We start from the raw sequence: 20725 nt of genomic DNA, 5'->3' as shown, positions 1-20725 counted from the left end.
CTTAGTGTGCATCCATTCATCCAGCTCGTCACGAGGTCACCTGTCGGTAAACGCAGAAACGGTGAACCACCACGTCAGATCGAGAGATCGAAGGGAACGCCTGATGGTTGTAGCCGGGCGCTAAGCATTAGTACTGTGTAGTGAGTGTTCGGGGGCCGCCGGTGGGGATTGGCGAGGCGTTCTTGATCGCGCGGAAGAAGCTCGGGCCATGTGGCGGAAGTGGATGCTCGACTGGACGTTGATGGTGCCATGGGCTCGGAAGTTTGGGATGCTGATGGTGAATGTGTGAGAAAAACGACAGAGACGTTCAATGAGACGAATGGATTGGACGTGGGCATGTGGTCTGTGATTGAACATGCTTGCTGCAGAAAACGGTTGAAGTGATGGATGCAAGTAGAAGTCGGAGCTGACGGCTTGGGGATGAGCATCCGCTCCGTTCGGCCCCGAGGCAGATTGATATCGCGGCTCGGTTCCATGTTCAACGAAAAGCAACATACGCGGCACGGGGAAGGCATCCTACGCCACCATGCAGAAAAGGCCTCGACCTCGCCGGAATACCCACCCGGGACCTAATGGGATGCGTCTCGAGCCGAGCGACGTGCACGAATGAAGTGAACATTCAACAGTTTTGTGTTTCACCTGCAGTCACGCCACTGCCAGGGCGACGGAAGGACTTCCAACCAATATGTTAGCGTCACAAGTAAAGCATATCAGTGTTGAGGTGATGGATCATCAACGACTGGGTGAGGGAAGGATTGGGGTTCCTAAGGCCCGCGGGTCGACACGGTTATTCTGAAGCAAAGTGAATATCGCAAATGTCAAATCCATAGTGCGTCTGGGGCAGTGAGGCGAACAGGGACCATTTCTGTGGGACCACATGCGAGGCGAGGCGCAATCTGATATGCAACACTCAGATACAGATGAAGGGTCCTGCCGCCTTCGGGACAAGCGACGAGGATGGGAGTGGTAGCACATTAAACGCTATCCATCCGGATGGAGGGCTTAAGTCCGTCTGCACGCACAGGCCCAGAGTCAGTGCGTTCCGCTTTCCAGACCCGGTCCACACCGGCGGCGTGCGAGCAGGGGGAGGCCGGGCTGGTGGCCGGGAAGGTTGGGAAATTTCGGGGATGATATGGACAAATGCCCGTCCGGCACCGGCTGACTAGTTCCGTTGAGCCTGTTGATGGGCAATTGATAGAGCCAGAGAAGTCAGAAAAGACGGGAAACTAGGCCGTCGAAGGCAGGCCTAACGACATGAGTCGAGGTGCGACAACACGGTCTTTGCTCACCCTCCTCTTTGCTGCCAGGGGAGCCGCCTCCGGAAGTCCAAATCTCTTTAGTCACCTCCACTCCGAGCTCTCGCCTTCGAAGGTGCGGTCAAAGCGCAGCTTCCGGATTCCGCGAAGCGCTGGCGCAGCGAGCGTCGGTTTCATCAAAGCGCAAAGCTTCTGGAAGGCCTCGCATTTGGGACGCCTGGCTCTCCAGGCGCTGAGGGAGACTTTGTTTAGAGACGAACGCTGCTTGCGCAGCGCGGCACGGGACGCGCATGAATTTTGACGATGCGGCGGTGAGAGAAGTCCGGAGGCTTGGTGGACACGTATTTTTGATTTCGACCGTTGAGCGACGCGCACAGGCTGTTGGCCGTCATGCGTGGGATCCGAAGGAGCGGTCGGCCGCAGAGTGGGCCTGGCGAGACGCTTTGTCGCGCTGTCGACATCGTGATCCTCCAAAGACCCACGATGTGCGAGATCACCACGCTCAGACAGTGACTCGTTCGCGAAGGATGGCGGTGCGCTCGCTCGCTTGTTGGAGATGCGAGACACAGCTAGCGGGCGGTGAGGCGCACCTGCGCGCATCACGGCCACAGGACCGGGGCGGCTTGGAGCATTGCGAGGCTGGGAGGGAAGGAGATGCTGCTGGATTGAGCGTCGCGGATCCCCGGAAGCACCCTGTCAGACGAGGTTGGCGGCGCACTGATTTGATTTCAAGCAGCGGAAACAAGGCAAAAGGGGCCGGCGCGGAGGGAGGCGTTCAACGGTCTTGTATGCCTCGTACCGGTGTGCACCAGCCGGCAGCGGCCACAGCAACGGAGGCGGCGGCCGCGTGTGCGCAACGGCTGCGGCAGCACCGAGGCCACGGCGGTGCGGAGCCCTGCCTCGCTCTCACGGCGCGTACGCGTATGTATCTGTGTCGCAGGACGGCGTCATCGGACCGCAGGGTGGTGGGCAGGCGTGCGGTGAGCGGGTTGGGCGCGCAATTGGACAGCAACGGGCGGGCGACAAGAGACGGTGAAACTGGACGGGGGTGACAGGCAGGCGAGCCGCGCTGAAGCGAGCGATCGGCCTGTGCGGCTTGGCGCGCACTTGTGGGGGGCGTCCGGCTGTGCCGCGCGCGGCCTAGCGCCGCTCCTCCCGCGCCTCCGAGCAGGGAAGAAACCACGCCTAGGGATCCGCTAGGTGCAGGCGATGCGCTGTCCTCTGCGCATCACCAGCATGCGTGAAAAATTTTGGCGGCCATCATCTCCGTGTCAGTCCCTATCGTACTGCGTTTCGCGCTGATTTTGCGGCAGCGGTGAGCGCTCCTCACAGGCTCGCCGCCCATTTAATGCGGTGCTGCGCCCAACTGGAGCTGCAGAACCCAGATCCCTTTTCGTGCAAGCTGCAGCGGCCGTGAAACTAGCTAGCCACACCCCCCGTCCGCCTCCTCCTGAGCCACAGCACCCTCCCCTGCGCAACCCTTGTCCTTCCGTTCTCCCCTGCTGGACTAGCCGAGCCGAGTCACATAATCTTGAGTCAGCCTCGAGGCACCTGATATCGCGTTCCCGTGTCTCGTCCGTGCGACGCGCCCAATCACGTCCCCCACGCATCAGTGCGCCGCTTGCCACGGGCCATATAGTCGTTCACGCCCGTGCTGAGGCCGCGTCTGAAGCCTTCCTTCCGGAACGACTCCCCTTTCCACCACGCCGAGGTGCTGCCTAGGTCCACCGATCGCCGTCAGCCCTGTAGCTGCCCAGTGCTGCCTGTCCGCTCCTCTATAAAGGCGCCTGGCCCACCCGTCTCTAGTCCGCTTCCACCCCAGCGGATCCACGACTGAGACCTTCGAGAAGCCCGACCTCCACACAGCCGACACCATGTTCAGCTCCAGACGACGCACCGCCAGCGTGTCCCAGGGCCGCGTGGGCAAGGAGTCCACCAGCAAGCGGAAGATGTCCGTCAGCCACACTCCCTCCATGGCCCGCCGGATGGAGGATGTCAAGTCGACCCCGTCGAGCGGCACCAACAGCCCGTAAGTCACCAGCGCTCGCCCGTTGCCTCTGCTCTCCGCTAACCCCGTCCAGTGCCATGACCTCCGCCATCATCACCCTCTGCATCGGCCGGGACCAGCGCCTGTTCGCCGCCCACGAGGATGTCCTGTGCCACTCGCCCTACTTTCAGGCTGTTTGCAAGGGCCAGTTCTTCAACTCCACCGCCAGGCGGATCGACCTTCCCGACGAGGAGCCCGAGGTCTTCTCGTCCGTGCTGGAGTACCTGTACAAGGGCGACTACTACCCCCGCCTGGAGCACGACAAGAAGAGGAACAGCTGGCGCCTCGAGGCCTCCAGCGGCGGCGAGACGACCGTCTACGTCAATGGCATGGGCATGATCCTGAAGGACACCGTGCTCTACTGCACGGCCGAGAAGTACGGCCTGGACGAGCTCAAGCGCCTTGCCCTTCGCAAGCAGGGCCTGCAGTCCGGCATCCAGTGCAGCACCATCCTGGCTTCGGCTCGCTACGCCTACGCCAACACGCCTGACAGCGACAGCAAGCTCCGTGCCCACTACCTCGCTCTCATCATCCGCTCCCGCCACACCTTCAAGCGCAGCGGAACCATGCAGAACGAGATGGAGCACGGCGGAAAGCTCTTCTTCGACCTGTTCGTGGCCATGTGCAACCACATGGACGACGTCCAGGGCATGAAGGGCCGTCACTAAGCCTCACACCCATCGTCTGGTCTCTCGGCTCGCTTACTTTTCGCCTCGTCCACCCTCTTCGCTCGAAAACCTATCGGATTTTAATCACGATCTCCTTTCAACCTCTATCGTCTTTCCAGTTACCATACCTTCGCTTCTTGTATACCAACCTTTGCGCACATGGTTATCTGCTTTGAGTTGTCTTTCAAGCACAGGCGTCGTCGTTTCCGGGTTCTTTGCGCGATACCAGCGATACCCCAAAACTTTAAAACCCCTGTACTACTATTATCTGTTTCCTGCTTTCGGTCTTTGTTTTCCTCGCACGATACCTTTCTCCCGCGGATAAAATTGTTATACCCCGTCTGCCTGCTGCCGCCTCACGAGGCTGCAGTGGGTCAAGAGCTGCTGATTGCTTTACAACAATTGTTTGGAGGTCATCTCATGTTTTTGGTTCTGGTTATGCAAAAACGGCTCGGGTTTGGTCCATTGTTTTCGTCTTGCTTTCTGTCTTCTCATACCCTCTTCCTGCATCGAGAAATATACCCGTGTGGTGCGTGTTTATCTTGGTTCGGGCTGTTCATTTTCTTTACTTGGTTGGGAAAGAAAACAGGACATCGGCGGGGCAGCTTCTCCCTACAGGAAGGGATAGGAATGGGACGGAAACAGAATGGCTTCTTTGCTCGGGTTTTGCGGATGGCTTTTTCCAAGCACTGGCTGCTTTTGGACGATGGTTATGATTTTCATTTGTTTTTGGCAACGTTAATGGCACTTTTCAAAATTCAACGACTTCACTCTAAACTCTTGTGTCAATGATTGTGATGTTCGAGGGCAATGCAATGGAGATGGGCGGGACTAGTCCTCGCCCGAGGGAACAGCGCCAACCTGGAAGCGCCGTCAATCAACCACGGTGGAGGCAAAGGACGGCGCAGCAAGGGACAGGAAGCACAGGCAAGGGCTCGGGTAAGCCTCAACCGTTTCGGCAAGAAGGTTTGCCGCAAGAGCATCCTCGTACCCCAAACCCCGACGGCTTAGCCGCCCTCGTTCGCCCCCAGAGCACAGCCATGGTGCTGATCCGATACCCACACGGCCCAGCGAGCACAGTCGCCGCGAAATGCGTGACGGGGGACCAAGGTCCGGGGTGTGGCTTGCAATGCCTCATCCCCGGCCCATCACATTACCCAACCCTCGGAGCAGCGAGGCGACTGTGCGGGCCTGGTCTCTGCTTTTTTTCGCCATTCGGATTTCCCATGCTCATCCTTCGGGCTTCGACCGCCGCGCGGCCAGCTGGGAGCCGCTTCACTTCGCTTCTTCTTGCTGTTGGCCAGCAAAGCAGGCAGGCTGCCGTTTGTACACGCACACGATGACCACACGGGAAGGCGAGAAAGTCAAATGCTGTGACTCACACTCGATATCCCTGCCGTGTGCCCAAAGGCTAAGTAAGCAGGCCGGTTAGCCCCAACGCTCGCTGTTGCCCGAGCCTAGCGTACCATGAACAAGGTGGAAGTGTCGCGAGGATTCTCGGGCGAGGCGACGAGAGAGTGGCGGCCACCACTTCCTTCTCATCCCCGATCCTTGCAAGTTTCCTTTTGCCGCGGGAGCGTCGGCTTGGCTTCCGGGGCACGCCGGCCAGCATCCATTACTCGCAACGAACCGCTGCAGGTTCCATCCGAACCATCCATCCCGGTTCGTCGGGCTTTCCTTTTTGTCGGGCACACGAGGGCTGGCTCTTCCATCTGACTGAAACAGAACGAACTTTTGGCCGTGCCGTGTCGGCGGCGCGTGTGGCTTGACTACGCTCGGGTATCGATCCGCTCCTTTGGGCTCCCAATCTTTCTGCTGCAACGAGCTCATATCTTCTTCTTGTTGGTAGGAAGCAATGTATGGAAAGTGCGTCGCGGCTCTACTTCCTTGCGCGAAACGTGCACTGTCTGCGGCTGAGTGGAAGCAGTCGATAGCAATGCCCACGTCGATCACCGTCGCCTCACTTGCTCCGATCTCAAGGCTCCCCGACGTTGCCACCAGCCCACATCATGACCGCCGCCGCCGCCGTCGCGGAAGGCCAACGCTAAAGTACCAGCACTACTCTTCGTGCCGGGCACGTCCCTCCCTTTCATTTGCATAACTCGTGTGTGGGTGTGCTGGTACCTTTTCCATTTTTCGTCCGTGCGATGCTGGCAAGAAAATAGAAAATGGGAATCAAGGGACCGGCCACCCGACGGCGTCATGCACGATGCGGGAGTATCCCGAGCCTAATTACCATTTTTTTGTTTTTGATTTCCACTGGCCAGGAGTCGGATCAGATAAAGATGACAGTCAATTGGCGAGTCGATCGTGCATTACGTGCGCTCGCCAGGCAAGGTGGCAAGGGTGGAACCTATGTATCGGAGAAGGGGCGAAAGGGGAAGAACGGTGCTGAAACATGGGTTAACGATGTGACGAAAGGCAAGGCCAGAATGCCGGTGGTGATAGTGGCGTTTTCAGTCTCCGGCAAGGCGTTCATCACCGTCCGAGCGTCCACGCGAGAGGAAGCAAGAAAGAGGGTGTGGTGGTACCTTTTTCCTTTTTTTTTTCTGAGGCGATGGTTTTTAGTGGGTGGCCCTGCATATCGCCCTACTATCCTCCTCCACACCCTTGTTTCCTTTTCATTCGTTTCATCTTCTGGAACGTCTTGACAAAATTATGATCGGACCCTCCCTTCACAGGCGTCCCTCTATCGCCGCCGCCTCTTCCGACTGGCCCGGGGAAGAACGGGATCGGCCACATAGCAAGAGTTATTGGGTTCGGTGGAGACGTCATTGGAAGACAACGTGGTGCTAAAGGTTCAACAGCGTGTCATGCCGCGTTCGCATTCGGCGCTTCTTTCCTCGACCCTTTTTTCGCCATCCATCCTTCACACACACCTACCACGCGGACAAGTGCCCATCTTCCACAAAAGCGGCTGGGATAGATCGAGCTGTGCACGCACGGGCGAATGGTGCTGCTGCTGAGGGTGATGATTCTGACCGGTCTGCCGGACCACCAGCCCTCGTGGCAAAAGACGATCGGCCACCAGCCACCTTTTTGTCCCTTGGTGGCAAATAGTTCCTACAACGCGCTAATTGCACCGGAGGCGGTCCGCGCCGGGGATGCCGGGAAGCGGGTAACTCGCCGCAGAAAAGACAGGTGACAGGACCCTTAAAGCGCTTGGGCGAAGAGGGAGGATATGGCAAGCCAAAGTCGTTAGGGAAACACGTGGTGGCGGTAGAAAGTACAGGAGGATTTGACCATAGTAGTAGATTTCTTGAGGCGGTGGCACGGCATGGTGCAAAAATGGGCAAAGGTAAGAGCACTGTGGGTGAATAAGGCGAGGGTTGCAGAAGCCTCTGGAAGATGGCCAGAGATGGAAGTCGTAGAAAGGTCTTGCTTCAGCTATTTCGCAAACATTTAGTATTATGAGAACATGCCAATAACGCCTTGGCGCCATGATGCAGGATATCAGAAAACAGGAAACAACGCTCTCAGGTACCATTTCAATAATCCGGGAACTCCGCATCCACATCCTCCCTCCAAGCCCTCAGCCCTCCCCTCACGTCAACAATCTTCCTCGTTCCGTCCTCGTCCAATCCCAGCGCCTTCATCTTGCGCACCGCGAGCTGCGAATCGTTACCGAGGCGGCATGCCACCACGATAGGCTGCTTAGAGGGCAGCTGGCGTAGTTGGGTGAGCCATGCCGCCGGCTGATCATCGCCACTGCCTCCTCCTACTGCCTGCTTCGGAGAGGCCGGCGAGTCTGCGCTGCCGGTAGCAGGTGTTGCGAGCGGGCTGGCAGCTGACGCGGGCGGCGACGATGATGACGGCGGCGGCGGTACGGGCGTGGCGACGATGTCGGAGAAGGGTATGTTGATGCTACCGTCCAGGTGCGCCAGCTCGAACTGAACCTTCTCGCGCACATCCACGAGGATGTGCTTATGGCTCTCCAGCATCCTATCCGAGGGAGAGATGAGACCGTTTTCTTTGGCTGCCGTCGAGACTCCGCTGCGTGCCTGCTCGTACTCGAGCGCCGAGATGCGCTCCTCGGGGGAGAGGGCGTCGACGGGGCTGACAGCGCCACAGAACTGCACGTAGTCCATCGAGCCAGACGTCAGGGCTTCGTGCGTCACGGTTGCCAGCGCAGAGCACGCGGCGCACTTTGGCTTTCTGGTACGGAGTCCGAAAGAGCGGAACTGCGGGTTGCTGTATGCGGAGAAGAGTAATAGCGATGGCTTGTTGCCTGCGGGCTTGCTGCCTGCTGCCGCCGCGTCGTGCAGCTCGTCAGAAGCTGGCGAGGCGCCGTCCACATCCATCTCGTCTGATAAAGGCTTCTCGATGCCCGCCGCAATCAACTTGATCGCTTCCAGGGCCTGGAGGACTCCCATGACCCCGACCACCGGTCCTAGGATGCCGCCTTCTCCACAGCTGACGACGCTTTCAGCAGGTGGCGGCTTTGGGAAGACGCATCGGTAACAGGGTCCGCCAGTTGGGTCTCCCGATGGCCGTGGCGGGTTATTCAGCACCATCAGCTGCCCTTCGGTCCGCAGGGCTGACGCAGACACAAGCGGCTTGCCCAAGAGAACGCATGTATCTGAGATAAGGTAGCGTGAGGCGGGCGTGTCTGTGCAGTCTAAAACGAGGTCGTACTCGGCGAAGATGTCCAAAGCATTCTCGGGCGCCAATCTAGTATTGTAGGAATAGTACTTGACGTTTGGATTCAGGCTGGCCGACACAATTGTTAGCTGATTGCCACTAGACTCGATGGTCGAGCTCGTACTGACCACTTCAGATTCCTCAGGGCGCTTTCCACCTTGGGCATCCCGACCTTGCTCGTGCTGTGCAGGATCTGGCGATGAAGGTTCGATTCTTCCACCGTGTCGCCGTCCACCAGCCCGAGCGTGCCCACTCCCGCGCCGGCGATGTAGGCGGCAGCCGGGCAGCCCAGCCCGCCCGCCCCGACGATGAGGACAGCAGAGCTCCGTAGTCGCAACTGACCTAACAATCAAGCACGCCCCCGTCGTCAGCCAACAAGTGTATGCAGCATGAAATTGCCCGCCGCCGTACCTTGCAACCCCACCTCGGGCATGATCAGCTGCCGTCCATACCGCTTGTACTCGTTCGTCTCCAATGGCCACCGCCGCGAGCCGTGGTCATTGTGCGCAGGCTGCTCCAGCACCGCCCATAGCTCCGCCTGCCACTCGTCCGGCAGCCCGCCGCCCAGCGCGGCGCCCAGAAACTCCCTGTTGTAATGCGCGTCGGCGTGGAACGTGTCAGCCGGGAGGGATGCAGCGGAACCGGAGGAAGCATGGGTGTAGGAGGCGGCGGAGGCAGTCGAGGAAAACGATTGATTGTGGGCGCGGGTTCCTTCGGCGTCGGCGAGCTGCTGCTTGAGGCGGTGCAGCTGGCGCTCGCACGACGCGATCTCGTGCTGCAGCGAGGCGATACTCGAGTCGACGGGCATTTCCGGTGAATGCTGACCCTTGAGGTGGGTGGCAGGCTACGCAGAAAAAGGCTGAGCTCTCTCCGCATTTCCGTGGTTTACTTATCTTATCGCAGGCGGGGAACTTCGTCACAAGGAACCAGGTTCGGCAGTTGGTTCAACTACCGGCAGACTAGGCCGGTTCCATGGTCCCCTGCGTATCTGCCAGGAGCAATGCTTTGTGCCACATGCCTGGACTTATTTTCGGGTTGGTTTGCCTGGTTCTTGTGGCTAAAGCACTCCGGGTGATTTCCAGAGCCCCACAGCAATTCGGATGCCATTGGAATTTAGTAGCACGAGTATATATTTGGGACATTCATGTTTTCGATTCAGGAGCAGCAAGCATGTATGACGCCGGCTCCTATCACAACCAGCCGGGAAAAGAAACAGGGGACGCCGCGTAAAGGCTGTTCCGCATTCGACCTTCTGCTTCAGGTATGTTGACGCAGATCTATACTCGCCAGCCGTTGACCACGTCGTAGAGCGTCTCGTTCCCACCGACATTCCCCGGGAACACAACATACGGCAGCCCCGGATGCTTGCACGTCTCCTCGTCGCAGCGCCACAATGGGATACCAGCTGCTGCCTGCCCCACAATCATCGCCTTTTTCATGTTCAAGCCCTTCGTGGCCATGTCCGATGATGTGATCCCGCCCTGCACCAACAGACGAGTTAGCCCACATCCATGCCCTCAGCCTGCGTCTCCTTTCCACTCACCTTGGCGATTACATATCGCGGCTTGACTTTCAACTGCTGCAAGAACTTGACCAGCGCATCCGCGACGATCGAGCCAATGTCCAGACTCTTCTTTGCATCCTCGCCGGTTACTAGCTTGCGGCTAGTCATGACAAGCACGTCCTGTCTCCGCGTGATCTCTCTCTCCGCAACGGCGATAGCGTCTGAAATGGCCTCAGCTGCGCTTTCGGGCGAAGCCAGGAGTTTCTCCACGTCCAGGACCACCGTCGTCAACTTGTCGCCGCTCTTGGACGTCAGAACCTCGAGCTGCGCCGTCGTCTTTGGTACGTAAGATCCGGCAATGATCAAGCCACCAGCCTCGTGAGAAAGCTGCAACTGCTGCGCTGAGATGGGGGGAATAGGGGAGATTCCCAGGCGCGCAGAGACAAACGCAGCCGCGGTGCGGAAGAGGAAGCGCTTGCCCTTCGACGAAGCTAGAAGACAGTGTCAGCCCAATTCATATGGGACAAAAGAGCATGAGGGAAATCGCATCTTTACCTTTCAACAACCCCAGCACCACGACATCCATATCCTCTTCCGCCGCCGCATTCACCACGATCACGCTGCCCTTCTCGAACCCCTCCAGCATCTCCGCGATCCTCTCCGGACCGCCCTGCCTGATGTCCCCCAAGCCAAAACTCACCACCCTCTCCCTCGCAATTTCCCCCCCGCTCTTCTCCACCACCCAATCGCGCAAATCGCTGCTCCGGTACCCAAACGTCGCATCCCTCGCGAACGGCGTCTCGCCCGCCGGCACCAACGTCTCCCCCTCGGCCACGTAATGCACGTCGTCGATGGTGTACCTGCCGCCCTGCAAGAAAAACGGCGCCAGCACCCACGCGTCGCTGCCGCCCCCGCCCATCTCCTCGTCCACGACCTCGGGCTCGTCGGGGAAATGCCCGCGCAGCGTGCTGTCCCCGCGCAGCACGACCTCGAACGGCGTGTTGTCGCCCGCCGCCTCGCGCAGGTTGCGGCATATCTCGGCCACGAGCCGGCGCGCGTCGGCCGTGTGCAGGGCGCGCGAGTTGGTCAGGATGAAGAAGCCGGACCCCGCCGGCGTGCGCGCGAACTCGGCCGCGAGCGCCTCGACGTCCCACACGGTGAGGACGCGGATGTCGTGGCAGGTTTGCGTGCCCGTCGGGTCGTCGTCGAGGGCGATGAGGAGAGGGATTTTGGACGCAGTCGAGGTGAGGAGGGCGCGGGTTTGGGCACGGAGGTCGCCGGGGTAGACGGGAGGGAGGGCGGAGAGGGTGGATTGGAGTGGAAGGGGTTGAGGGGAGGCCATGATAGGGGGATGCAATTGATGATAGCTGGAAGGAGAGGAAATGAAGATGGAGGAAGAGGTATTAACGAAGGTCGCGACCGTTTAAGAGTAAAGAAGACGGGTCTAGAAAAGCGAAGATGTTCGGGAGCACAACGGATAGTCGGGTAGCTTCAGGTACCCAAGTTGCAGGAAACCATGGAATTGAAGTAGCAATACATATATGACGGCCGAGCGGAGCCCATGCGCGGTCTCATCCGATCATTGTCATTAGCAGAGCGGGTCGGTCGGGCGGCCGCCGTTCGTTTGGGCGAAACCTTCCGTGAAGCGGCGGCGAATTGGTTTTCGTGGATAGGACCTTGGTTGTGATGGGATTGGATTGGGTTGCGGGCGACGACCGTAAAGAGCTATGGGTGTGGAGCTCCGCAGAAAGCGGAAGCGGAAGCGGGAGGTGGACGGAGAGAAGTGCGCAGGCGGGGGCGGCGAGATGTCCGCTACTCTTTTCGCTGCGTCTTCGTGCCGAGATGCTTATTTTTTGTGGAGAGAGAGTGAGCACCTTGTGCCGCGCCCCGCACGACTCACTTCGTCATTGCCTGAGTTCCCGACAATGCCCCGCACCGCCAGCGTTCAAATGCCGATAGAGGAGGATGGGCAAGGTGTATATACACACGTTCTCGCGGCTCACTGATCAACTCTCGCTCAATCTTCAATTGAACTAACATAATTGCTTGAGTCGAGCCAATCCATTGTCCCGAGTAGATTGCACTGCACTGCGTCCGCACTGCACCAACTCCCCGAACTGACCCGACGAACTTGATATCCCAACATCCCACCACCATCACCATCATGGCCAAGCACATCCTCATAACCGGCGCCTCCGGCTTCGTCGGCCAGGAGCTAGCTGCCGCGCTCCTTGATGCCTCCCCGGAAACGCACCTCACCCTCACCGACGTGGCCGCGCCCAAGACGCCCGCGGGCGCCGACGGCTCGCGCATCACCTCAACGCAGACGGACCTGACGGACCCATCCGCGGCGCAGGCACTGCTCGACACGCAAAAATGGACCGCCATCTACACGCTCCACGGCATCATGTCGTCGGGCGCCGAAGCCAACTTCGCGCTCGGCTACCGCGTCAACCTCGACGCCCACCGGCACCTCTACGACCACCTCATCGCCACCCAGCCCGGCGCCACCGTCGTCTTCACCTCCAGCACCGCCGTCTACGGGCCGCCCGACACCGCCGGCCCGGACCAGACCTTCTCCGAGCGCACGCTGCCGCTGCCGCAGAGCAGCTACGGCACGCAGAAGTTCATCGTCGAGTGCCTGCTCAACGACTACGCCCGCCGCGGCCTGCTCGACGCCCGCGTCGTGCGCCTGCCGACCGTCATGGTGCGCCCGGGGGCGCCCACGGCCGCCGCGTCGAGCTTCGCGTCGGGCATCGTGCGCGAGCCGCTGAACGGCCGGCCCAGCGTGCTGCCCGTCGACAAGCGGCTACGCATGTGGGTGTGCTCGCCGCGCACCGTCGTGCGCAACCTCGTCGCCGTCAAAGACGTGCCCGCCGACAGGTTCGGCGGCCTGACCCGCACGGTAAACCTGCCGGGCGTGACGGTGCGGATCGCCGATGTCTTGGATGCGCTGGAGCAGGTGGGCGGGAAGGAGGTGAGGGGGCTCGTGGAGGAGAAGGTTGATCCCGTCATTGAGAAGATTGTGTTGAGTTGGCCGGAACGGTTTGACATCGGGCGTGCTTTGGGGCTTGGGTTGGAGGAGGATGGGAAATTGATCGAGACGGTCAAGGCGTATGCGGATAGCTTGAAGAAATAAAGGATGAAGTGTGAGACTGATGTATTGGTCGTGAGAAATGGCTGCAGAAGTCGAGAGTCACATTGTAGGGCATGTAGACGCAAATTGGAAAGAGAGTCATGAACATGTTACTTCGGTTAATTAGCCCCTCCTTTCGTATAACTCATTCGCCTCCAGGAAGGCGTATAGGGAGAGCCTTACGTATGCTCATCCCAATTAGAAATTTGAGACAAGTCCTTCGCTTGCCTGTATTTTGTTGCCATACCCAATGCACATATCACCGCAAAGCTAACGAAAATTGCTCATCCGCAGACTTCCCGACTCCCGTCAGGTTCTTAGCAGATGGCGGAAAACTTCCTGTCCGTAACGGGATTGGGAAAGACACCGGCGTCCGACAGCTTGCTCCAATCCCACTCGGGCGCCGCCTCCGTCTTGAAGTTCCAGAAGACCCAGCCGTCGACCTTTTCGAAGGCCTCCAGCTGCGTCTCAATGTACCAGCGCGTGTCGTCCTTGCGCTGCTGGTCCCACGAGCTGAGGTCGCTGGCGAACGCGCAGTCGCCGACGTAGCTGGAGCCCTCGAACGAGCCGTCGTAGCGGGCACCACGACCATAGCCTGGGAAATACCATTGTTAGCTGCCTTTCCACCTACATATTGTCTCAACTAGGAAGGCAATCACTTACCGTTCAGCCACTTCGCGCAGTCGGTCATGGCGCCCGTCCACTCGCCCACAAACGTCCACTTGTCCGCGCCCTCCCAGCGGGCTTTGTTGTTGCACACGCCTTGGCGGTGCTCCTGCGCGCTCCACGCAATCATGCCGGTGTCGAAGACCTGGTACTCGTGGTGATCGATCGCCACGTTGCGCACGTCGTTGTCCGACGCCGTCATGAAGCCGTTGTACGACGCCGGGCTCTGGAAGGCGTCGTGCACGACGACCGGCGTCTCGCCCACGGCGCGCACCTTGCCGTAGCCGTCGCGGTCGAACTGCTTGATAGTGTTGAGGTCTAGCGTGTAGCCGGCCGGCTCGTTCAGCAGCTGGATGCCCGCCACTACGTCCTCGTACTCGGCCGTCCCGTACTTCTCCGCGATCGTGTTGAGCACCGAAAGCGTCTGGTCCACCGTGTCGCCCTGGGTCCATTGCGGAGAGTCCATCCGTTGTCCGGAGTTGTCGTAACCGTTCTGGGAGCCCGGCGCGCCGTGCAGGTCGATTATGACCTTGAGACCAGTGCCCCTGGCCCAGTCGAGGGCGGCGTCCATGTAGGGTGCGGCACCTTTCGCGTAAGAGGAACCAAAAGTGTCGTAGGCCCAGAACCCGATAGGGATCCTGACCACATTCATGCCGGCATCCGCAATGCGCTGGAAGTCCTCGTATCCGACCCAGCTGTCCCAGTGCGGCTTCAAGATTTCCCCGGCCTTGGCCGCCCCGAGCTTCTCACTTAAGGTGAACTCATCGACGATGCCCTGGGACGCGTCGAACTGCTCGAAAATGGAGGGCGTGATCCATCTGATTGAGGGAATTAGTTTGCAAGCTCGACAGGGAGGTGGATGGAATTTGAGGCAGTTTCAGGTCGTTTGGATGAACTTACGGTTCCAGGACTAGCCAACCGCCAATGTTGACGCCGCGAACCTTGTCAGAGCCCCAATTGAAAGAGGCTTTCCTCTTGTCACTGTTCCCAAGGGTTAGCAGGCTGATCCCAACAGAATTGCATTGGTGTTGCGCACATGACACCAGCCAGGGCCGCATGAGCAGCCAGCAGGGCGGAAGCCAAGTATCTCGAAAGCATGGCTAAGATGTGGAATGAAGGCCGACAGCGGACAAAACGTTATAACGGAGAGGCTCAATGCCTTGGAATTGCGATGGGCAGGAGATTGTAAACACGAGCAGGTTTCGAAGGCTGGCGGCCAGGAATCAGGAATGCTGGGCAGGCGGCCTTTTAGACCTTCAGACAGGCGGCCGCATGGCGACTGTCTGGGAAGGGATCGCTGCTGTACATGGTAGCATTAAGCTTGCCTGCTAGACATTGCGGAGAAAGCTAGGCGTGAGCGGGTCTAGAGGACGGGGGAGCAGCTATAATGCAATGACCGAGTCGGCCACTCGGAAGGCGGGCTCCCTCGGGGGGCGTGAGCTGGCACCAATGCCGGCTGACCGGTGCAGGCGCAGGCAGAGTCGAAGGTGCCCAGGAACAAAGATCGCCGGTCGAGCTCTGCCGTGTTGCCCGGCGCAGCAAGAGATCGTCGCTGAAACGCCGAGGCAAGGGGCCTTCCATGTTTGTTGGCTTACTGGTTGCGCCACACGCGCAGGTGCAGTTCGCGGGGGCACGGGGGGATGTTCAGATCCAGGAACGTGCTCGCGCCGAAGCTCGAGGAGCAGATCATTGCCGTCGGCAAGCTGTCACGCCGCACGTCGGCGCCAATCACCGCCTGCTCGTGACACGGCGCCGCCCGCCCCTGCCCAACTGCCCAAGTGCCGGAGCAAAGGCGTCCGGCGTCCAGCATCCAGCGCCGCTGACTTCGACGTGCTTTCGACGAAGCTTCGCCCGCCAACCCGTGGCCACCGCACCGCGTAGCCAAGGCGCTCGCGGCTGCCTATTCGAGCCCAAGCGCAGCCACCAATTCGAACCCTACCTGCACGACAGTGGCACGCCCTCTCGCAGCTGTCGCCCGGCTTCGACGCGTGCGGGGTGTGGCGAAGACGAACTCGCCGAGCTGAGCACAGCATCTAATATTATCCACCCGATGCCGACCACTCCCGCTTCGGGACGCCGTGAGGAGAGCAGGAATGCTCCATGCCAAACCCTGCAAACCATCGTCCCCCGTGCCCGGCCGTACAGTGCCGCCGGATGCGCGCCTGGACTCGCCGGCCCCCAAACACGCTGTCTCGACGCCAAAATTAGGGGCATGCCTCCTCGACCCTTCTCGACCGACCGTCCGACCCACACAGCCCAGAAACCATCGCCGGGCGGGACGTGGTGCCTCTCGCGCGTATCCGCTTTTCGCGCGTCGTCACGACAGCCCCACCATGATCGACTGTGATTTTCGGCGGGGGCGGATGTCGTGCCATCTGAACATGCACGCGACGTCAGCCTAATAAGTGGGTTCCTGCAAGACACATGGCAACCCGTCGTATCCCACACGCACACGCCCGACCAACCCTGTAAAGCTACGCCTGAATTCTCAGCTACCTAATACTTTCTTCCATATGTCTTCAAGACTGCAAGCCCGGAAATATGCTCTTTGGTAAACGCCCAAACCCATCGGATGCTCAAGCAGATGCAAGCCCGAGCTGCCGTGACACGTTGTCTTCCGCCGAGAAATGCAGGTATTCCGAGACGCAGAACAAGCAATTCCTATCCGGCCAACTGTCCCGATGGCTGCTGCATCTTATGCCCATTCCGTCATCCTTACAACACCTGCACATCCCATAGTCAGCTCGCTGGGCATCTAGGCGCAAAACAGTGAAACTTACCTCTGCAATCGACTGCTTCTCAATCGTACTCTTCTGCTTCTCGTTACGAGAAACGCGGTAGTAGTAATCACTGAAGTCTGCGCATTGCATGTACCGCAAGAACTCCTCGTCGTGGGTGATGACGATGAGTTGGAAATTGCTCTGCTGGCGGCGCACCCGAATGATCTCAGCAAGTGACTCGGCAAGTGCTCGGATGTTGTCTCGGTCAAGGTTCGTCGTCGGTTCGTCCAGTGCGATGAGCCCGCAGTTGACGCCGAAGCACTCGGCCAAAGCCAGGCGGATGATGATGCTGGCGAGTATCTTTTGACCGGCGCTGCAACGACCTCGCATGTCCAGTTCGGCATCCTGCTTGACCATGACCACACGGTAGTTGTAACTGCGCGTCTTGGTTGTCGTCTCGTTCTCCGACCGGATCATGATCGTATCAACGTCAGTACCTTGGTACGTCTTCTTCCATAACTCCTCGATGATGCGGTTGATTTCTCCGAGCTTCAGGCTGTGAAACTTGACAACCGCCTTGTCGAGAGCACTTGCATACTTGCTAAGATCCGCAACTGCCGCTTTGGTCGTCTCGACCCTGATGTGTGACTCTTTGAATTTCTTTGCCGCATCCTTGTAATCAGTCTCCCAGTCTCCATACAACTGCTGGAGCTGCTCATCCTTGGACTTCATCTCGCCGATAATGCTAGCCTGCTCGGCACTGAGCCTATTCCGTTCTTGTTGATACTTGCGTGCTTCTCGTTCGTATCGGGTCTGGTCAACCTCCGCGTTGTGGGTCTCAAGCTCTTCAATTTCCTTCCTCAGTTGCTCCAGTTCCTTGGCGTCAGACCTGTACCTTAGATTGTCGTTGATTGCGCGTTTGGTCTCTGTGTGGTTGCTGATCTGTTTCTCAATTTTGTAGATCTCGGCTGTGATCTGCTCCTGTTCATCCGCAAGTTGCTGAGATTCCTCCTGCAAGCTATCGAATTCGCGGCGAGTTGTCATTAGCAATTCAGTGCCGCCGCTCTCAAGATAGGTATGAATGTCTTTGTTGACCTGCTCCAAATCACGAAGACTGTTGCGGATCTTCTGGTACGCTGACTGAAGCTCTTCTTCCTTCAGTGTGTGTCGCTCTTCAGTTGCTTTGTGCTTGGCCTCGGCTTGCTCCACCTCAAGTTTCAGCTTTTGAATGTCAACATCCGTCTGGCGCATTGACTCTCGATGGTCTCCATTCCGAGATCTCAGTTCTTGGACTTGAGATAGCAGACTGTTTTTCTCTCTTAGGGCATACTCTGCACTTGTAATCTTGCCGCTAATATCTTTCGACTCGAGCTCAAGACGTGAAATTTGGTCACGAGATCGGTCCTTCTCCACCGTCAACTGCGCTAAAGTGGCCTTGACGTCCTTCGACTTGTCGTTGATTTGCTTGAGCTCATTCTGGATCATTTCGACGCCCCTGGAAGCGCCCGACTGCTCCTGCTTGGCCGACAGCTCCGTGATTTCTTTTTCGAAGGCACATATCTTCTTGTGATCCTGAACAATGGTGCTGACATCTTTGGATAGGAAATCAACGTCCCTTTTCGCCGCCTGGCGCTCATTGACGCGTTGGTCTTGGTCTTCAATGACTCTCAAAAGGTCATCACGCCGCAATTCAAGCTCGTGGTGCGAAGCCTCGAGCTCAGGGATCTCGGTCTCTCTCAAGCGTTTCCAGGTGTCGTAAGCGGGTTGGACTGCATGTAGCTTGTCCAGTTCCACCCGGCACTCCTCCAATAGTTCCTGGTAGTTCTTGTTGATGGCTTCCTGCATTTTGACGTCCAACCGTCTCCGGAACTTTGTCCTTTCGTCCTCCTTTTTGAAAGGACGATAGCAGAGCTGGCACATGTTATGTTCCTCGAGAGTCTTCATGCAGCCCTCATAGTACTCTCCCATGTGGCCAAAGCTGGTCGCATCACCTCGTGCCACATCGAAACTCTTTGTAGCGGTTTCTAGCGCCTCTGGGAAGTCTTCCAGCGACTCCTCTTCCGACAGCTCCGTGCTAACACGCTCTTCGCATTCTTTCAGCTCCGCGCGTTTCTTGCTGAGCTCTTTCTTGGTGGTCGTCACTTTGAATTGGACCTGTTCAAGCTCCCGATTTGTTCCGTCTCGTTGAAGTTCCACCTCTCGAACTTCCTCGGACCTTTGGTCCAAGATCTTGTTGAAGTTCGCTTCAAGTGTGCTCGGTTCCCAAGTCGTCCCGATCATCTTTGAAATATGCTCACGATGAACACCAGTGTTTGTTGCCAGACTTGTTTGCCTTTCCTTCAACTGCTTGCGCACGTAGTCCAGCTGTGCCGAATCTCCAGCTCTGCGCATGGCATCGACCATCTCGGCATTGAGCCGTTCCTTCTGATCGTCAATATTGCGCATGTGGTCGTCCGCATCACGGAGCTTCTCGTCCCATCTCCCCACAACACCGTCCTCTTTGGCTTTGTTCAAGCGCCTGGTGATGTCTTTCAATGACGATTCGAGTGTTGCCTTGCTACCTTCGTCGGCATCTATCTCGCTGATCCTCTCTTGTAACTCAGACAGCTTCTTGTCGTTCGCTGTGATCTGTGTTTTGAGGTTGTACTTGCTCACGTCCAGTGTGGCCTTCCGGTTGTTGAGTTGACGCAAATTCTCGTTGGCGGCCTGGAGCTCCTCCTCCTTCTCTTTTCGGGCACGTTCCATTTCATTTTGCTGTTCTTTACCTACCCGATTGATTCGAGCCATGAAGTCCTGCACTTGCTCATCGTTGATATCGAGATCAAACCCGCGGATGCCGTGGCGATGAGCGGTTTCCTTGACGAGATTTTCTCTCGCTTGAGTCTGGCGTTCGAAGGCAGCTTTGTTGGCTTCGTGCTTGCCGATCTCCCTCTCCTTTTCCCCAATGGAGCCACGGATTTTTTTGATCGCTTCGACGTTCTGAGCTTTGCGTTGCTCCTTTTCTTGGCGGTCTTGCTCGTACAACTGAACTCGCTCCTCATACTTATCGAGATGTTCTTTTAGTTCTTCATCCGTGTCAGTCATCTCTTCAATATGCTGTTGTAGCTCTGTGACGTTTTTCTCGGTGGCAGCTGCCTCGATGCGTTTCCCCGCAATCTTGGACACGATACTCGTGTATTCCGCAACGCGGTCACAACATCTACGGTAACTGCTGGCAGCCTCATTGGTGCTTTCCTCGAGCTCGTTAATCTTAGCCCGGAGCTGTTCGATGTCGGCGAAGAGTTCGCTCATTCGCTTTTCCGCACGCTCGCCTTTGTCCTTGTCTTCCTTGGCATGTTGCTCGATTATCTTGTACTTCGCCAACTCGTCCCCTTGACGCTTGTGCAGAAGTTTGATTTCTGCGATGGCCTTGGTGTACTTCAAAGCCTCGAATATTTCGTCGAACCGCTTCTTGAGTGCGCTTGGTTCGCTCATGGGCCACATACTATCTTCCTGATGGCAGAAGATAACATACTCGAGTATTGCAGACGAGACTCCGAGATACTGGGGCATAATCTGGTTGAGTTCCGCAACTCGTGAGGAGATGGCGGTGCGCTCGCCATCCTTGACCATGAGCAACTGGCCTTCGAGCGCCTTCACCGAGCGGGTAATTTGCTTCGCGGTTTTCTTCACAGTCATCTGCAAACTGCGGGTGGCGACCATCTTGACGCCGGACGTAGCTTTGAAAGACATCTTGACCTGGGCCAAGACCTCCTTCTCACCGCAGAGCTGTGGACACAGTCAGCGCCTGAAAGCAAAGTGGAGCGCAACACTAACATTGGGATCATGGATGAACGACTTGCCGCGGTCGGAATTGGGCGGCAGCTCTCCGGTCGTGGCATACTTGAGGCATTCGATGATGGTCTGCAACATCAGCGCAGTTCCAGACAGTCTTGGCGGATCCACGACGGGTAGCATACAGTTTTGCCGGAGCCGTTGAAGCCAACAATGAGCGTGAGCGGACTGTAGAATTGGATCGTCTCGCTGACTCGGTTGTCGAATGAGCGGACGCTGGTGGGCGGATTAGCATGAGGCGAGGACGAGTTGC

General features: G+C 58.1%; 6 protein-coding genes across 6 annotated transcripts; 2 read left to right on the top strand and 4 right to left on the bottom strand.

The window, feature by feature from the left end:
• Positions 1-3130: 3130 nt before the first annotated feature.
• On the top strand, positions 3131-3971 carry SLS55_000402 (uncharacterized protein; the record flags this gene model as incomplete). The annotated part of the gene is made up of 2 exons (XM_066771913.1): positions 3131-3285; positions 3338-3971. 2 exons carry the CDS (start codon positions 3131-3133, stop codon positions 3969-3971), a joined length of 789 nt encoding a protein of 262 aa, XP_066637192.1.
• A 3488-nt stretch (positions 3972-7459) lies between these two features.
• SLS55_000401 (uncharacterized protein) lies at positions 7460-8778 on the bottom strand (the record flags this gene model as incomplete). The annotated part of the gene is made up of 2 exons (XM_066771912.1): positions 7460-8681; positions 8741-8778. The coding sequence occupies 2 exons, from the start codon at positions 8776-8778 to the stop codon at positions 7460-7462; spliced, it is 1260 nt and encodes a 419-aa protein (XP_066637191.1).
• A 1332-nt stretch (positions 8779-10110) lies between these two features.
• On the bottom strand, positions 10111-11458 carry SLS55_000400 (uncharacterized protein; the record flags this gene model as incomplete). The annotated part of the gene is made up of 2 exons (XM_066771911.1): positions 10111-10607; positions 10672-11458. The coding sequence occupies 2 exons, from the start codon at positions 11456-11458 to the stop codon at positions 10111-10113; spliced, it is 1284 nt and encodes a 427-aa protein (XP_066637190.1).
• Positions 11459-12280: 822 nt separating this feature from the next.
• SLS55_000399 (uncharacterized protein) lies at positions 12281-13255 on the top strand (the record flags this gene model as incomplete). The annotated part of the gene is made up of 1 exon (XM_066771910.1): positions 12281-13255. One exon carries the CDS (start codon positions 12281-12283, stop codon positions 13253-13255), a length of 975 nt encoding a protein of 324 aa, XP_066637189.1.
• Positions 13256-13569: 314 nt separating this feature from the next.
• EXG2_1 (glucan exo-1,3-beta-glucosidase) lies at positions 13570-15016 on the bottom strand (the record flags this gene model as incomplete). Its single annotated transcript, XM_066771909.1, has 4 exons — positions 13570-13847; positions 13916-14736; positions 14819-14899; positions 14955-15016. 4 exons carry the CDS (start codon positions 15014-15016, stop codon positions 13570-13572), a joined length of 1242 nt encoding a protein of 413 aa, XP_066637188.1.
• A 1617-nt stretch (positions 15017-16633) lies between these two features.
• On the bottom strand, positions 16634-20550 carry RAD50 (DNA repair protein rad50; the record flags this gene model as incomplete). The annotated part of the gene is made up of 3 exons (XM_066771908.1): positions 16634-16642; positions 16699-20406; positions 20455-20550. The coding sequence occupies 3 exons, from the start codon at positions 20548-20550 to the stop codon at positions 16634-16636; spliced, it is 3813 nt and encodes a 1270-aa protein (XP_066637187.1).
• Positions 20551-20725: the final 175 nt, after the last annotated feature.

Source organism: Diplodia seriata, assembly GCF_021436955.1.
Source record: "Diplodia seriata strain FDS-637 chromosome Unknown scaffold_1, whole genome shotgun sequence".
Taxonomy (NCBI): domain Eukaryota; kingdom Fungi; phylum Ascomycota; class Dothideomycetes; order Botryosphaeriales; family Botryosphaeriaceae; genus Diplodia; species Diplodia seriata.
Note: the sequence above shows the minus strand (reverse complement) of the source record. Positions and strands in the feature narration are given on the sequence as shown.